Source organism: Ursus arctos, unplaced genomic scaffold (assembly GCF_023065955.2).
Source record: "Ursus arctos isolate Adak ecotype North America unplaced genomic scaffold, UrsArc2.0 scaffold_9, whole genome shotgun sequence".
Taxonomy (NCBI): domain Eukaryota; kingdom Metazoa; phylum Chordata; class Mammalia; order Carnivora; family Ursidae; genus Ursus; species Ursus arctos.
Genome location: NW_026623111.1, coordinates 31377032 through 31390619, shown reverse-complemented (window position 1 = coordinate 31390619; position 13588 = coordinate 31377032). Strand labels below are relative to the sequence as shown.

Below are 13588 nucleotides of genomic sequence, written 5' to 3'. Positions count from 1 at the left end.
TTTTCCAAGAGAAAAAAAGTGCAAGGACATGAGACTGAAGCATAATTGGCATTTTCAAGGGGCCAGAATAAGGCCAAATGACCTGTACAAGTTGAGATCAGAAGTAAGGTCTACAGGGGTGCCTGGGTGGCTCAGGCGCTTAAGCATCCAACTCTTGCTTTCAGCTCAGGTCATGATCTCAGGTCCCTGCCCCGCCTTGGGCTCATGCTGAGCATGCAGTCTGCCTGTCCCTCTCCCTCCCCCTCTGCCCCTCCCCCACTCCTGCGCTCGTGCAAGCTTGCTCGCTCTCTGAAACGAAGTAAGGTCTACATTTTATAGGATCTTGAAATCCAAAATAAGTACTCTGGGTTTTACTATGAGTATAAAAGCTCTTGAGACAGAGGGTGAGGGATATATGATTTATGATTTTAAAATCTCATTCTGGCTGCTATGTGGAAGATGAGCTATGCATCAGGAAGTGAGGTAGGAAGCTAGTAATCCTTTGGAATCCAGATAAGAGGTGCTAATCTCTTTGACAAAGGGTTGTGGCAATGTGAATTATAAGGAAATGAGATTTGCGATAAATGTTGGAGGTAAAGCCAATTGGCCACACGAATGGCCTGACAGTGAATGGAAGGGAAGAGGGAAAACGAGACTTAAGTCTGGTTTTGGGGCCTGAGCAACTGGATGGTTGATGATACAAATTGAGTTGGGCAAAGTTTATGGTAAGGAAAATGACGGGTGAGAAGGAGCAGATTGGGAGCAATCAGGATACAGGTTAACTTGCTGGAATAAGGAGACAGACTCTAGTGGCTTAAACCAGATGGACTTAAGTTCTCTTTCAGGTAACAGTTCAAGAATATAAGCAGTGTAAGGCTGAAATGCTTGCTTTAGGTATTCAGAACTCAGACTCTGTCTTGTTGCTCCACTGACCCCTAGAGCAGTGTTTCTCAAACAACTGTTGTCTACCCAAAGTGGCCCTTCTCTGCATTGTCAAAGATAGTTCACCACAATACTCTCTGGGTCAGTGCTCCAGCCAGGGGAGGAGCAGAGGGAGAGGGAGGGGGAAAGAATCTCAAGCAAACTCCATGCCTAGCGTGATGTGAAGCTCTGTCTTTTGACCCTGAGATCAAGACCTGAGCCGAAACCAAGAGTCAGACACTTAGCTGATTGAGCCACCCAGGCGCCCCAATACACAAGTTGCTTTTAAAAGAATTAAGGTGGCATCTTCTTGGAATTCAGAATATCCCAACATAGGCCAACATGTCCTGTTTCTAACTCTGGACTTCAGCCTTAGCAAAAATAAGTATAAAATGAAGAAAGACAGATTTGAGGTTTCTTTACTAATTAACATAGGTGACTGCCCCAAACAATAATCCAGTTTATTTCTTTGGTACTCAGGAGAAGTTTACCCCTGGGTAATGGATGGTAGTATGGTTTTACTTGGGTGAAAGGTAAGCCTTTCTTTTATAAAATGGACTGTTCTTAGGCATATCAGTTTTGGGAAGGGTACCTGTGGAAGTTGAGGAGCTGGAAAGTGATTTCCTTAAATGTATCTGCACAAGGCAAAACTATTATATTGTCAGAAATCAGGATAGGGTCACCCTTGGTGTGTGTTGGGGGGAGGTACTGGAGGGGTACTGGAGAGAACATTACCAAAGTCTTACTGCTTTTATTTCCTGAGCATCTCTGGAATCTGTTCATTTCTCTGAATCTCCATGGCTACTACCCTGGACATGCTATTTGTAATTCTTAATTACTGTAATTAGCTCTGAATTGCTCGCCTCACATTCACTCTTTTTATTCCTGTAACTACCCTCTTCATTTCCCCCAGTTAATTCCCATATTCTTTAGGAGCTCAATTTTCACAACTTGAGGAAGCATCCCTAACTACTATGTTAAATACTCATGCTGTATACTCTCATAAGACTATATATATATCCCACCTTAATAAAGTTGTAATTTTACATTTATCTGTGTGATTGATTGATTGATGTTTCCCCATAGAGTAAAATTTATGAAGGAAGGGAATGTATCATTCTTTACTCAGTTGTATTCCTGGTGACCAGCATGTGGGAAATACTTGGAGAGAAATACTTATTCAATGAATGAATCAATGTTTTTTAAGTTTGAAGAGGAATCCATGTATAAATTGAAATCCTACATGAAAAATTGATATATCAAGCAGATTAAACAGATAAAAGTAGAACTGCTCTGATGTGGAGGAAAGGGGAGATAAATGTAGGAGACCCGGAGCCCTGTCTGTTTTAACCTTTTACTCATCCACTCATTCTCTTTCCTCACAGAGTGACACACCACCAGAAAAACTTAGAGCTCCATGAAACATAATCTGAAAATAATTGGTCTACATCAAGCAGTTCTCAAACTTTTTGTTCTCCGGACTCCTTAACACATTTAAAATTTGAAGGCCCCAAAAAGTTTTTTCATGTTGACTGTAGCTACTGGTATTTACCTTATTAGAAATAAAAATTGACAAATTATGAAAAATACATAGATTCCTTAACATTGACAATAATAAATCCATGACATGTTAACATTAACCACATATTTTTATGAAAAATTACTGTATTTACAAATTAAAAATTAGTAAGAAGACTGGTATTGCTTCACATTTTTATTAATCTATAAATCTCCATTAGTCTGTTATGATATCATGTGTCATACAGCCTCTGGAAAATTCCACTGTATACATGTGAGAAGATGAGAGTAAAAAAACAAGTAACATGTTAGTATTATTATGAAAATGTTTTGACTTCCTGGATCCTCTGAAAGGGTCTCAGGGATTGTCAGTACATTTTGAGAACTGTGTCCTGTATCCAAAGGTCCATTCTAGCTAGTACTGATATTCTTATTTAATTTCTGAGATTGTACTGTTTAAACACACAATAGGCACTAATATTTGTTGGATAAATGAATTTACCTGCTTAGAATGTACAACACCTGCATATTATATCATACTTTCTACAATCTATAGCAAACTGTTTAATCAACATTTAACAGCTTTCTAGAAGTTGTCATGATCCTGTCAAGAAAACCATCATCTCAGGGTGCCTGGCTGGCTCATGAGGAAGAGCATGAGACTCTTGATCTCCTGGTGGTGAGTTGGAGCCCCATGCTGAGTGTAGACATTACTTAAATAAATAAAATTTTAAAAAAACAACAGCCAGCATCTATGAGGTATTTTAATGTGCCTTTATAAACTCCTAATCATGTTCCTCATGACGTATTTTAAATGGTCTTTGGGGACACCTAGGTGGCTCAGTCAATTAAGCATCTGTCTTCAGCTCAGGTCACGATCCCAGGATCCTGGGATGGAGTCCAGCGTTGGGTGCTCTGCTCCGCAGGGAGCCTGTTTCTCCCCCTGCCTGCTGCTCCCCTGGCTTGTACTTTCTCTCTCTCTGACAAATAAATAAAATCTTAAAAATAAAATAAAACTGGTCTTTGACTTCAAGTACAGATGATGTAACCTGATATAATTCTTAATGAGGAACACAAAAAAAGTCATGACTGCTTTTCTCTTCACAGATCTGAGACTTAAGATGACTTTGAAGAGGAGAAAGAGAACAGAACTGCCCTCCTCATGAAAAACGGGCAGCGTCCACACATTAATTTTACTCTTCCTCACACACGGAACTTGTATGTTGCAAACTCTCAGCACAGACAACCCAGATCCAGAATTTGGCAGGAGTAGCTCTGGAAAATATGTCTGGAGGGCGTGGGTGTCATGCTTCTCCTCCCAGGGATCAGGGCGGAGGCACTAACTGGTCCAGTCACGACGGGACTCAGCATCCCTACTGACGCGAGGCGCCTCCTTCCCAGAAGTGGCGAGGGAAGGGATCTGACTAAACCTTGGGCCGCCGGCCCGGAGGGTGTGGGAGGAGAGCAAGCCGCCGGGCGGTCTGACCCACAGGGTCTAAGGGGCCGAAAGACGAGGTCGGTCCTCGGGGCTGCTGGGGAGACCGGAAAGGGGGCCGAGACCTTCCGGTCCCCTCGAGCCGCAGACGGCCCAGTACCCCCGCAGTCCTAGATCATGGCCGACCTGGCGCGCACGCGGTACCACCTCAGCGCCGACCGTCAGCGGGGATCGGGACACAGGGAGGGAAGCGAGGCCAGGCGACGAGACTTCGTCTGCAGGCGGCCGGGAAGACTAGTACCCGGCCTATCGGCACCTGGAGCCCCACCCCAAGGGCCTCAGCAGACTGGCCACGCACTCAGCCCCGCCCAGGGCCGCGAGCGGCAGGGGCGGGATCGCTGAGCTGGCCCTAGCGGATTCGCCCAGGCGCGGCTAGGGGCGGGGCTTCCCCATCCAGCTACGATTAGCACCGCCCCGACTCCCCGCCCCTGGGGTCCGCAGGAAATAGGGGCGGGCCCGGGCCTAGTGTGGCGGGAGGAGGAGCAGGGATGCGGTGGAGGGCAGAGTCCTGGAGGGCCTGGCTGCGGGGGAATGAAGCCTCCGCCTTCTCGGGCAGAATCCTTTAAATACGGGCTCGGGCCCGGGACTCAGGGTGCAGTGGTTGGCAGCCAGAGGGAGGGGCGGGCGGTGAGAGGAGGTCAGGCGGAGCAGGGCGAGTGTGCAGGAGCTGCTGCAGCGCGGCCCATAGAGAGGAGCTGTCCGAGCAGTCCGGATCGGAGCGGCCGCTGCGCTCGGTGCCTGGAAGTGGGTAAGCGCCTTTCTCGGGCTGGCCCTGCCACCTCGTTGGGAAGGTCCCCGGTCTCCGCGGGATGTGCAGGGAGCGGGGCGGGGGAGTGCGCGCTGCTCCCGGTTGCGCTCTGCGCTGGGTCAGGGGCTCCCAGTCTCACGACCCTGGCCTCCTCCTTTGGGCTCTGGGCGGGAATCGCCTTTTGGTCCGCTGCCCTGAGAATGGGGATAGCGTGGGCTTTTTATTCTACACTCGGGAGTACACTCGGGAGTCTTCCAGACGCTTCTTTCTGCTTTTTCTCACTTTCTGACTTGAAACAAATGAGATTTTCCCAGGAAGCCGAACGTCCACCGAAGGAAGCGGTCCTCTGGTTAGGGACCCCATTTTGGTCTCAGAGTCCTGGTCTTTTGTTTGTGTTTAGTCTGTTCACCTCCTGTCACTAGCCGCCCTTCTTTTCTTTCTTTCTTTTTTTTTTTTAAGATTTTATTTATTTATTTGACAGAGATAGAGACAGCCAGCGAGAGAGGGAACACAAGCAGGGGGAGTGGGAGAGGAAGAAGCAGGCTCCTAGCGGAGGAGCCTGATGTGGGGCTCGATCACTTAACGCCGGATCACGCCCTGAGCCGAAGGCAGACGCTTAACCGCTGTGCCACCCAGGCGCCCCACTAGCCTCCCTTCTTAAGTACTAAAGAGGAAACAAGCCAGAAAGCCCCTGAGGGCGAAATCCTAAGACATTCGTGACATCTGTACGGGCTATGCTGGAATCCATTATTGGCTGCCACACCATATAATTGCTTTATTTCATGTCAGGGAAAGCCTTTCTTGGGTACTTCAGGGGATCATGTTTGTGTGAAATCTTGAAAAATCATATTTCTTGTGGCGCATGGGTGGCTCAGTCAGTTAAGCGCCTGTCTTAGCTCAGGTTGTGATCTCAGGGTCTTGGGATCGAGACCTTTCTCCCTCTGCCCCTGCTTGTGCTTTCTTTCTCTCAAATGATTAAATAATCTTTAAGAAAGAAAAGAAAAAAGAAAAATCATACTTCTTATATATAGGAAGATAACTGAGTAGGCTTGAAAATTATGGTGTACTGAAAAGAGGGATTCACTGGTAAGGACCTTTTTCATGGATATACAGAGGAGTAGCTGTCCATTGACTGCCCTCAAAGACACAGTGACTCTTTGAGTTTCTTCAAATCCCCTATGAAATGGAGAACAGTAGTCTGGTCTGTTTCTTCAGGGGGGTTCTGGAAATGAAAGAGCTTACTGTCTGCTCTGAGATGTGCTTGTTAATACCCAGCATCTAGTTAAGGTAAGTGGTAGACAACCCTGATTGAAAGGATCTCATTTCATCTCCCATTGCTGTACTCCTTTCTCAAACATTAAGTCTGTAACTAATAAGTAGACTTCATCTTCCCACTTATTTCCACAGCTTTATATGATGCCCTTTAGATAGAACATTATCACTGCCTTTCTCATTGATTAAATATTTTTCCCAGGTCAAGCATCTGTTAGTATTTAATTTTTGGAAATGACTAAGGTGATGTGTGAAGTTGATGTATCCAACTACAACGTAATTACTGGGTAATTACGCAGAGTATACTGAAGAGGGGTGGGGATGGAGGGATTAGACTCAGCTTTGATTGTAATAGGACCTTCGATATTTGTTAGCCACATCTTCTAGGTCGAAATATTGATCTGAATTTATAAAATTTTAGAGGAAGAGTAGTTTTGGAACAGCCTGGGTTGTTGAGATTTTCCCAAAATACAGAGGTAGAAACTCATTTCAAACTGACATACTCAGTAAGCAAACATTCCCATTTCCCTGACAGCACAATAGAAGATCTGAAGGTACATAAAAGTAGAAATGGAATATGGAATCAGAAGACATCTGTGTCAGGCAAAGTATATTACTAACACTAACACTGTATCAAACTCCATAATAAAGATTGAAGATTGTAGTGAAACTTCCAAGTGACGATTTACTGGGACTTGCACAGTTCTTCAGTAGTTTTCCCACTGTCACCTATAAGCCATGCTTCATGTGAAATAGCACCACAGGGACACCCCAAAACACATGCAGTTCTATGATATAGATCCATCAGTAGTCTACCCCAGGTGCCGTATGTAAGGCAAGCTAAATACAGCCTAGCAGTCAAGGTGGATGAGAAGTATTTCTGGGAAGACATGCCAAAGTTCTACATAAAAAAGAGAGGCCGATAGTATTCTGGACAATTTCAGCAAAAATACAATGATCAGCCATCTGAGCTAAAGATATTCAAATAACAGTCTTCATCTCAAACAGGCCCCGATGGAGAGTTACTCATTGATTCAGTTAGTATTTACTGAGAGCCTACTGTTCTAAGTGTAGAGGTAACAGCAGCAGATAAGAACTGTTAGCCTGGGAGCGCCTTATTAAACTGTGAACTCCTTGAACCTAAGAGTTGCATCATGTAGACATTCAATCTATGTTTATGTAAGAATGTTATAACCTCTTGGCTCTAGGATTAAATGGTAATCCCAAAAGATCCTCTGGTCCAAAAATACTTTGAAATTCTACTTTTTAGGTATTCCCAATATACTGGTTGTAATTAGAGAGGTTGGCTAGCTGTCGAGTAAGGGTATTCCACTGGCGGGACAGTTCTTCAGCTTCATCGCAGTTTACGACTTCATCTTCAGCCTTGCAGATCTGGAAGTTAGATTTTTTTTTTTTTCCTCCATGGGCCCAGAGTTAATGAGACTTTAGATTTTTTTTTTAAGATTTTATTTATTTATTAGACAGAGATAGAGACAGCCAGTGAGAGAGGGAACACAAGCAGGGGGAGTGGGAGAGGAAGAAGCAGGCTCCCAGCGGAGGAGCCTGATGTGGGGCTCCATCCCAGGACTCTGGGATCACGCCCTGAGCCGAAGGCAGACGCTTAACGACTGAGCCACCCAGGCGGCCCAAGACTTTAGATGTTAACTTAAAATGATTAAACTCATAAGAGACTAATGGTTACACTAGAATGAAACCTTAATATTACAGTAGGGAAATTTTATTGCAGTTCCTGGAATGCTTGTTATCTCAAATCTGGGTCATCCCTTTCTGGTATTATGATTCCTGGGAATCTGAATTCATAAGGGAGAGTGGAATCAGAGCAAGGAATCTTTGGAGAACATGCCATAAACATAGGGAAAGCCTATTCTTACCCCACCTCTCTGAAACCAGAATACTTCTGACTTCCAGATTCTGTGTCATTCTTCTCTAGACAGTGCTGAAATAAACACATCATTCTTGTTCTTAACTCCCTCTTTCCAGGCTACAGGCTGATCCTCCCCCTTTTTTTTCCTTTAGTGGAGTTTATTAGATTTTAGCTACACAAATGCTGTTGATTGTTATCGTTACTTTTAATTATGTTACCTTAAGTTATTTTATTTTTTTAAGACTTTATTTATTTATTTTTGTGAGAGAGCATGAGTGAGCACTAGCAGGGGAGAGGGGCAGAGGGAGAAGCAGGACCCCGCTGAGCAGGGAGCCCGATGCTTGACTCCATCCCAGGACCCCGGGATCATGACCTGAGCTGAAGGCAGACACTTACCCGACTGAGCCCCCCAGGCGCCCTTGTTGCCTGAAGTTATTAAATTATAACCTCCTGAACTGCCGTGGGCATGCTTCCCTGAAAGGGGCATTTGAGACCCACTTTAAATTCCTTTCCGCTCTACAAGACAGTTAGTACCTCTTACCACTTCTTAATACCCGTATGTTTATCCAACTAGTCCTTAGTCTTACTTCTTTGGACTCAGTTCTGTTTATAAGTCCTTATTTATTCCTCCCCCCCCCAACTGGAGTGCTCTCCCCCACCTGTCTTTTCTTTCTATATCCTACTTAGTCTTTAGGCCAAGCTTAGATTCTATCTTTCCCTTGATGTAGATACCTTCTTATTTTTTTTTCCCTCTGGACTTTAATACTCATTTAGTCATTCAATTGATTATACTGCCTTATATGTTGCTTGGGTGTGACTAACTCCTTTTCATCTTTTTAAGATTCTATTTATTTATTTATTATTTATTTGAGATGGGGGGGGAGGGAGAATCACAAGCAGACTCTGCACTGAGTGAGCATGGAGCCCGACAAGGGGCTCCATCTCACAACCCTGAGATCATGACCCTGAGATCATGAACTGAGCCAAAATCAAGAGTCAGGCACTTAACGGACTGAGCCACCCAGGCGCCCCTCCTTTTCATCTTTAAAGTCAGCTTAAGAGTCACCTTCTCAGAGAGTCCTCCTTTAACTACCCTATCTACAGTAGTTTTTTCCCCCATAGACAGTCTCTCCTTCTCCACCTACGTGTTTATTTCCTTTATATGGAATGTATCACAGCTGCAGTTATTTTGTTTTGCGCTCTCCCACTAGAATATAACCGTGAAAGAGTAGGAACTGTACCTGTCATGTTCACTGTTGTATCCAGAGTACATAGGGTGTTTAATAAATGTTTTTCAGTTGAATTTTTCCCTAAGTAAATTGTTAAATTCTTGAGTGTCAGGACCTGTATCTATGGCCAGATTCTCTTCTGTGCCCACAGGTAGACCCTTAAATTGGGAATATTAATTTTTCGTGAAAGAGACCAAAGGACTAGGCCTGAAGCAGTTGAAACAATTTTTCTGAAACCCGATGCCAAGCCCTTTCTACTGTAGAGGTGGGGACAGTGGCAGTGAATGCTGGAGACACGTCTGTGGTAAGCCTGCTCCAGGCTCAACTGTCCCACAAGTGGGAGCTTTTTAGAACATTCCCCTGAGCTTTAGTTGCTTGTCAGTCCCAATGCAGTTCTTTCCTCCTAGCAGTTTCTCTTTCTTCTTGTGTATAGGGCACTTGAAGCCTGGAGAGTAGTAAGTCAGAACTGAAGAGTAGAAGAAGTGTGAAGAAAAAGATGAATGGTTGCCAAAAGTAAATTTTGTTAGGCTCAGTATTTTTGCTAGGGTGAATTTTGGAACCCTTCAAGTTTAATAGAAATATCATGTTTGTGTGGCTTCACAGGTGATAATAGGAAACTCTTAACCCATTTATTTAGATTATTAAAGAGAGAATCTACCAGGGGCACCTGGCTGGCTCAGCTCTTAGAGCATGGAACTCTTGCTTTCAGGGCAATGAGTTCAAGCCCCACATTGGGCCTGGGGCCTACTTAAAAAATAATTAAAGAGGATCTACCAGATTTAGTATGGTTTTAATATTTCCTGGTAAGTACATCCACACAATGGAATACAGTGTAACTGTTTCTAAAAAAGAGTTTTACTGGAAACAGAAAAAAATAAAAATAAAAAATAAAAAGAGCGAGAGGGGGGAAATAGACAGGTAAGAATACATTAAGTGAAAAAAAGCCACATGTTGATAGTATATTATAGTATTTTACCTCTTGAATTTAGAAAGTCAGGATTATTAAAATACATATGTGTATTTACTTGTACTGTATGAGAAACACTGGATGGATACACAAGTAACTAATAAAAGGTTTGCTTGTGAAAGCAAAGTAGTGAGTAGCCAAGAGATAGGGATGGGGTAGACTTGAGGCTTCTTACTGTATACTTTGTCACACAGATTTAATTTTGTACCATATGAATTTATTACCTATTCAAAACAAAGAATAAATTTTTATTTTATTATTATTATTTTTTAAAATATTTTATTTATTCATTTGACAGAGATGAGTGAGAGAGCACAAGCAGGGGGAGCAGCAGAGGGAGAGGGAGAAGCCGGCTCCCCGATGAGCAGGGAGCCCAACATGGGGCTTGATCTCAGGACCCTGGGGTCATGACCTGAGCCAAAGGCAGATGCTTAACTGACTGAGCCACCCAGGCACCCCACAAAAAATAAATTTAAAAGATTTCTTTGTATGTGTATCACTAAGAATATTGCTGTCTTTTGTAGAATCGGTAGATTCCAAATTTTGCTCATCTTTACTGTTTTACCAAATTTCTGTTCTTTTTAAGTAAAGGTCATTAGAGATTAGACTTTGAATTGATATCTGCTAAACATAACCTGAACTGAAGATTGATTTATAAGCCGACTTAGTTGTTTCCTAACACAGACCAGGATACTTGTATGGGCTGTTCAGCTCATTCTCTTCCAGGAGGGAAGTCTACCCAGAAAACCAGTGATTAGAACATTGTTTGATTAATACAGATTCAGACTTAAGGGAACTGGATCATCTTAATTATGTGGCTCGGGTATCTTTTTTCAGAGTAGGGTTGTACTTGCCAGGCGTTATAATAAGATCCGCCTTCCACAGCACCTTCTCTGACCCACGCAGGAGTATACTAACAAGTTCTTAAACTCTCTGATTGGCATTTTCCTTCTCTTTGGAATCCATGAGTGGGTTAGATTAGATGATGTCGGAGGTCGGTCTTGGCAAAGACTAAAATTCTAAAAATCGGATCAGTTTGACAGTTCTTGTTCTCATTATAATGAATAAACTGACATTCTTATACATAAATCAGTACCTTGTCATTTGGATAAGTGTGAATCAGTTCACCTACATGGCTTTTGAAAACCCATCAAAATCTGTGTAACAGCTTTGCTAACTACACAAATGACTTTTGTTTAACCATGGCACAGTTTCTGATTAAAGTTGAAATGGAGTTTAAGATCATCGTCAGGTACCTAAAAATAAACTGCTGAAGCCAAATTGTATAGGGAATATAATCACAGAGGCCGCTTCTGGACTTTCAAACTAATCTTATTATCTGTCAAGTTTCCTGATATCTGTCCTGTTAGTCTAAACCTGCCATAAGGCTGACCTTTGTACACCGGCATTTATTTAAGCAAGAATTGCACTGGTGTGTTTACCCTTGAATTTTTCCTCAGCAGTCAGAATTACCCTTGTGGCCTTAGAGGCCTAAGTAAGGTTTTATTTTGCTTTTTGAATTTTTGAATATTAGGTCATTATCATCTTTGTGGCTCTTTTTCAGTAATATCAGTTACTTTTTTTCCCCCATGTTTTATGCTAGTGCAGCCAAGAGCAGACATTCCAATTGGAATGTTATATATTATCGTTCTTTTAATAATTCTTAATGAGTATGAATGCAGGAAATCTTTCCAGATTATCTGTCACCTTGACAGTTTTTATAAAGCGTGATAAACGTGCAATGCGATTTCTTTAAATTTTGTTTTCAATAGTAGAACAATCTTACTGCTTCCCTTCTAGTTTAATCATGTTTGAAATTAAGAAGATCTGTTGCATTGGTGCGGGCTATGTTGGAGGACCTACGTGTAGTGTCATTGCTCATATGTGCCCCGAAATCAGGGTAACAGTTGTTGACGTCAATGAATCAAGAATCAACGCATGGAACTCTCCTACGCTCCCTATTTATGAGGTAAACCATTTTAAATAATTCTTTGTTCTTATGTTCTTTGTTTTCTTACTGTTTTTGATAAATAAATTGCTATTAATGTAAAAATCTATGACTGCAACTGAAAAGAAATTAAATGAGAAATCTAGATACACAATGTCATGGACATTACAACTGTGATTATGTCAAGTATGCCCAGGGAAAATGACTGGGAAAAAATTTATTAGAATATTAATAATGGTGGTGTTAGTGCAGTGAGAATATGGGTAATTTTTTCTCTTCTCTATTTTTCTAATTTTGTTAATATGGTTACCATATTGTAATAGTAAAATTTTAGAAAGGTGTTCTGTACAAAGAAAATAATAAAACTGTGGGTGTTTATAATATTAATTCATATAAGTCCATGATATTTGGGGGTTATTGTACTGTACTTCTATCAGGTAAACTGTGAGTGGATAAATGATGTCTTTTATATCTAGTGCTTAGTATCACAAATTTGTTTAGTTAGAATTTCAAAATTGCTGTGAATTTTTTAAAAAGATTTTATTTATTTATTTGAGAGAGAGGGAGGGAGGGAGGGAGACCATAGAGAGAGAGGGAGAAGCTGACTCCCTGCTGAGTAGAGAGCCCGACGTGGGGCTTGATCCCAGGACCCTGAGATCATAACCTGAGCCAGAGGCAGATGCTTAACTGACTGAGTCACCCGGTGCCCCTAAATTGCTGTGAATTTAGATAATGTATAGTTAGGAAGATATGCTTCCAATGATTTTATTAAGCTATGTGTATCCCATTTTTAAAAATTTCACTGTAAAATGAGTTCACAATATTATGCTTTTGAAACCCAACAGAGGGGCGCCTGGGTGGCTCAGTCGTTAAGCGTCTGCCTTCGGCTCAGGGCGTGATCCCAGCATTCTGGGATGGAGCCCCACATCAGGCTTCTCCGCTGGGAGCCTGCTTCTTCCTCTCCCACTCCCCCTGCTTGTTGTGTTCCCTCTCTCACTGGCTGTCTCTCTCTCTCTCAAATAAATAAATAAAATCTTTAAAAAAAAAAAGAAAAGAAAAGAAAAAGAAACCCAACAGAGAAGCATTTGGAAATTTTATGGTGGCATTTTTTTCCACCATTAATATATTCCTTTTTTTTTCTTTCAGGAAAGCTTTGTTATTTGTAAGACTGTTATCAATCATTTTCTTTCTTTTTCTTTTTTTTTTTTAAGACATTTTCTTTCTTTCTTTTTTTTTTTAAGATTTTATTTATTTATTTGACAGAGATAGCCAGCCAGTGAGAGAGAGAACACAAGCAGGGGGAGTGGGAGAGGAAGAAGCAGACTCCTAGCGGAGGAGCCTGATGTGGGGCTCGATCCCATAACGTTGGGATCACGCCCTGAGCCAAAGGCAGACACTTAACGACTGTGCCACCCAGGCGCCCCAATCACTTTTTCCCTCTTTCTTTCTTTCTTTCTTTCTTTCTTTCTTTCTTTCTTTCTTTCTTTCTTTCTTTCTTTCTTTCTTTTTCTTCCTTCCTTCCTTCCTTCCATCCTTTCTTTTATTCTTTCTTTCTTTCATCCTTTCTCTCTCTCTTTCCCTTCCTTCCTTCCTTCCTTCCTTCCTTCCTTCCTTCCTTCCTTCCTT

At 42.3% G+C, this 13588-nt stretch overlaps 1 protein-coding gene across 3 annotated transcripts in view; it reads left to right on the top strand.

Moving 5' to 3' along the window:
- The first annotated feature begins 3530 nt into the window (after positions 1–3530).
- UGDH (UDP-glucose 6-dehydrogenase) overlaps positions 3531–13588 on the top strand; it is a 30290-nt gene continuing 20232 nt past the window's right edge. The window contains exons 1-2 of one of the 3 annotated variants that reach the window (XM_057309858.1): positions 3531–4661; positions 11815–11983. In XM_057309858.1, the coding sequence (XP_057165841.1) occupies positions 11822–11983 (162 nt within the window). In that variant the 5' untranslated portion in view covers positions 3531–4661; positions 11815–11821. The remainder of the gene's footprint in view (positions 4662–11814; positions 11984–13588) is intronic. The other 2 variants (XM_057309857.1, XM_026508756.4) reach the window with 2 other exon arrangements.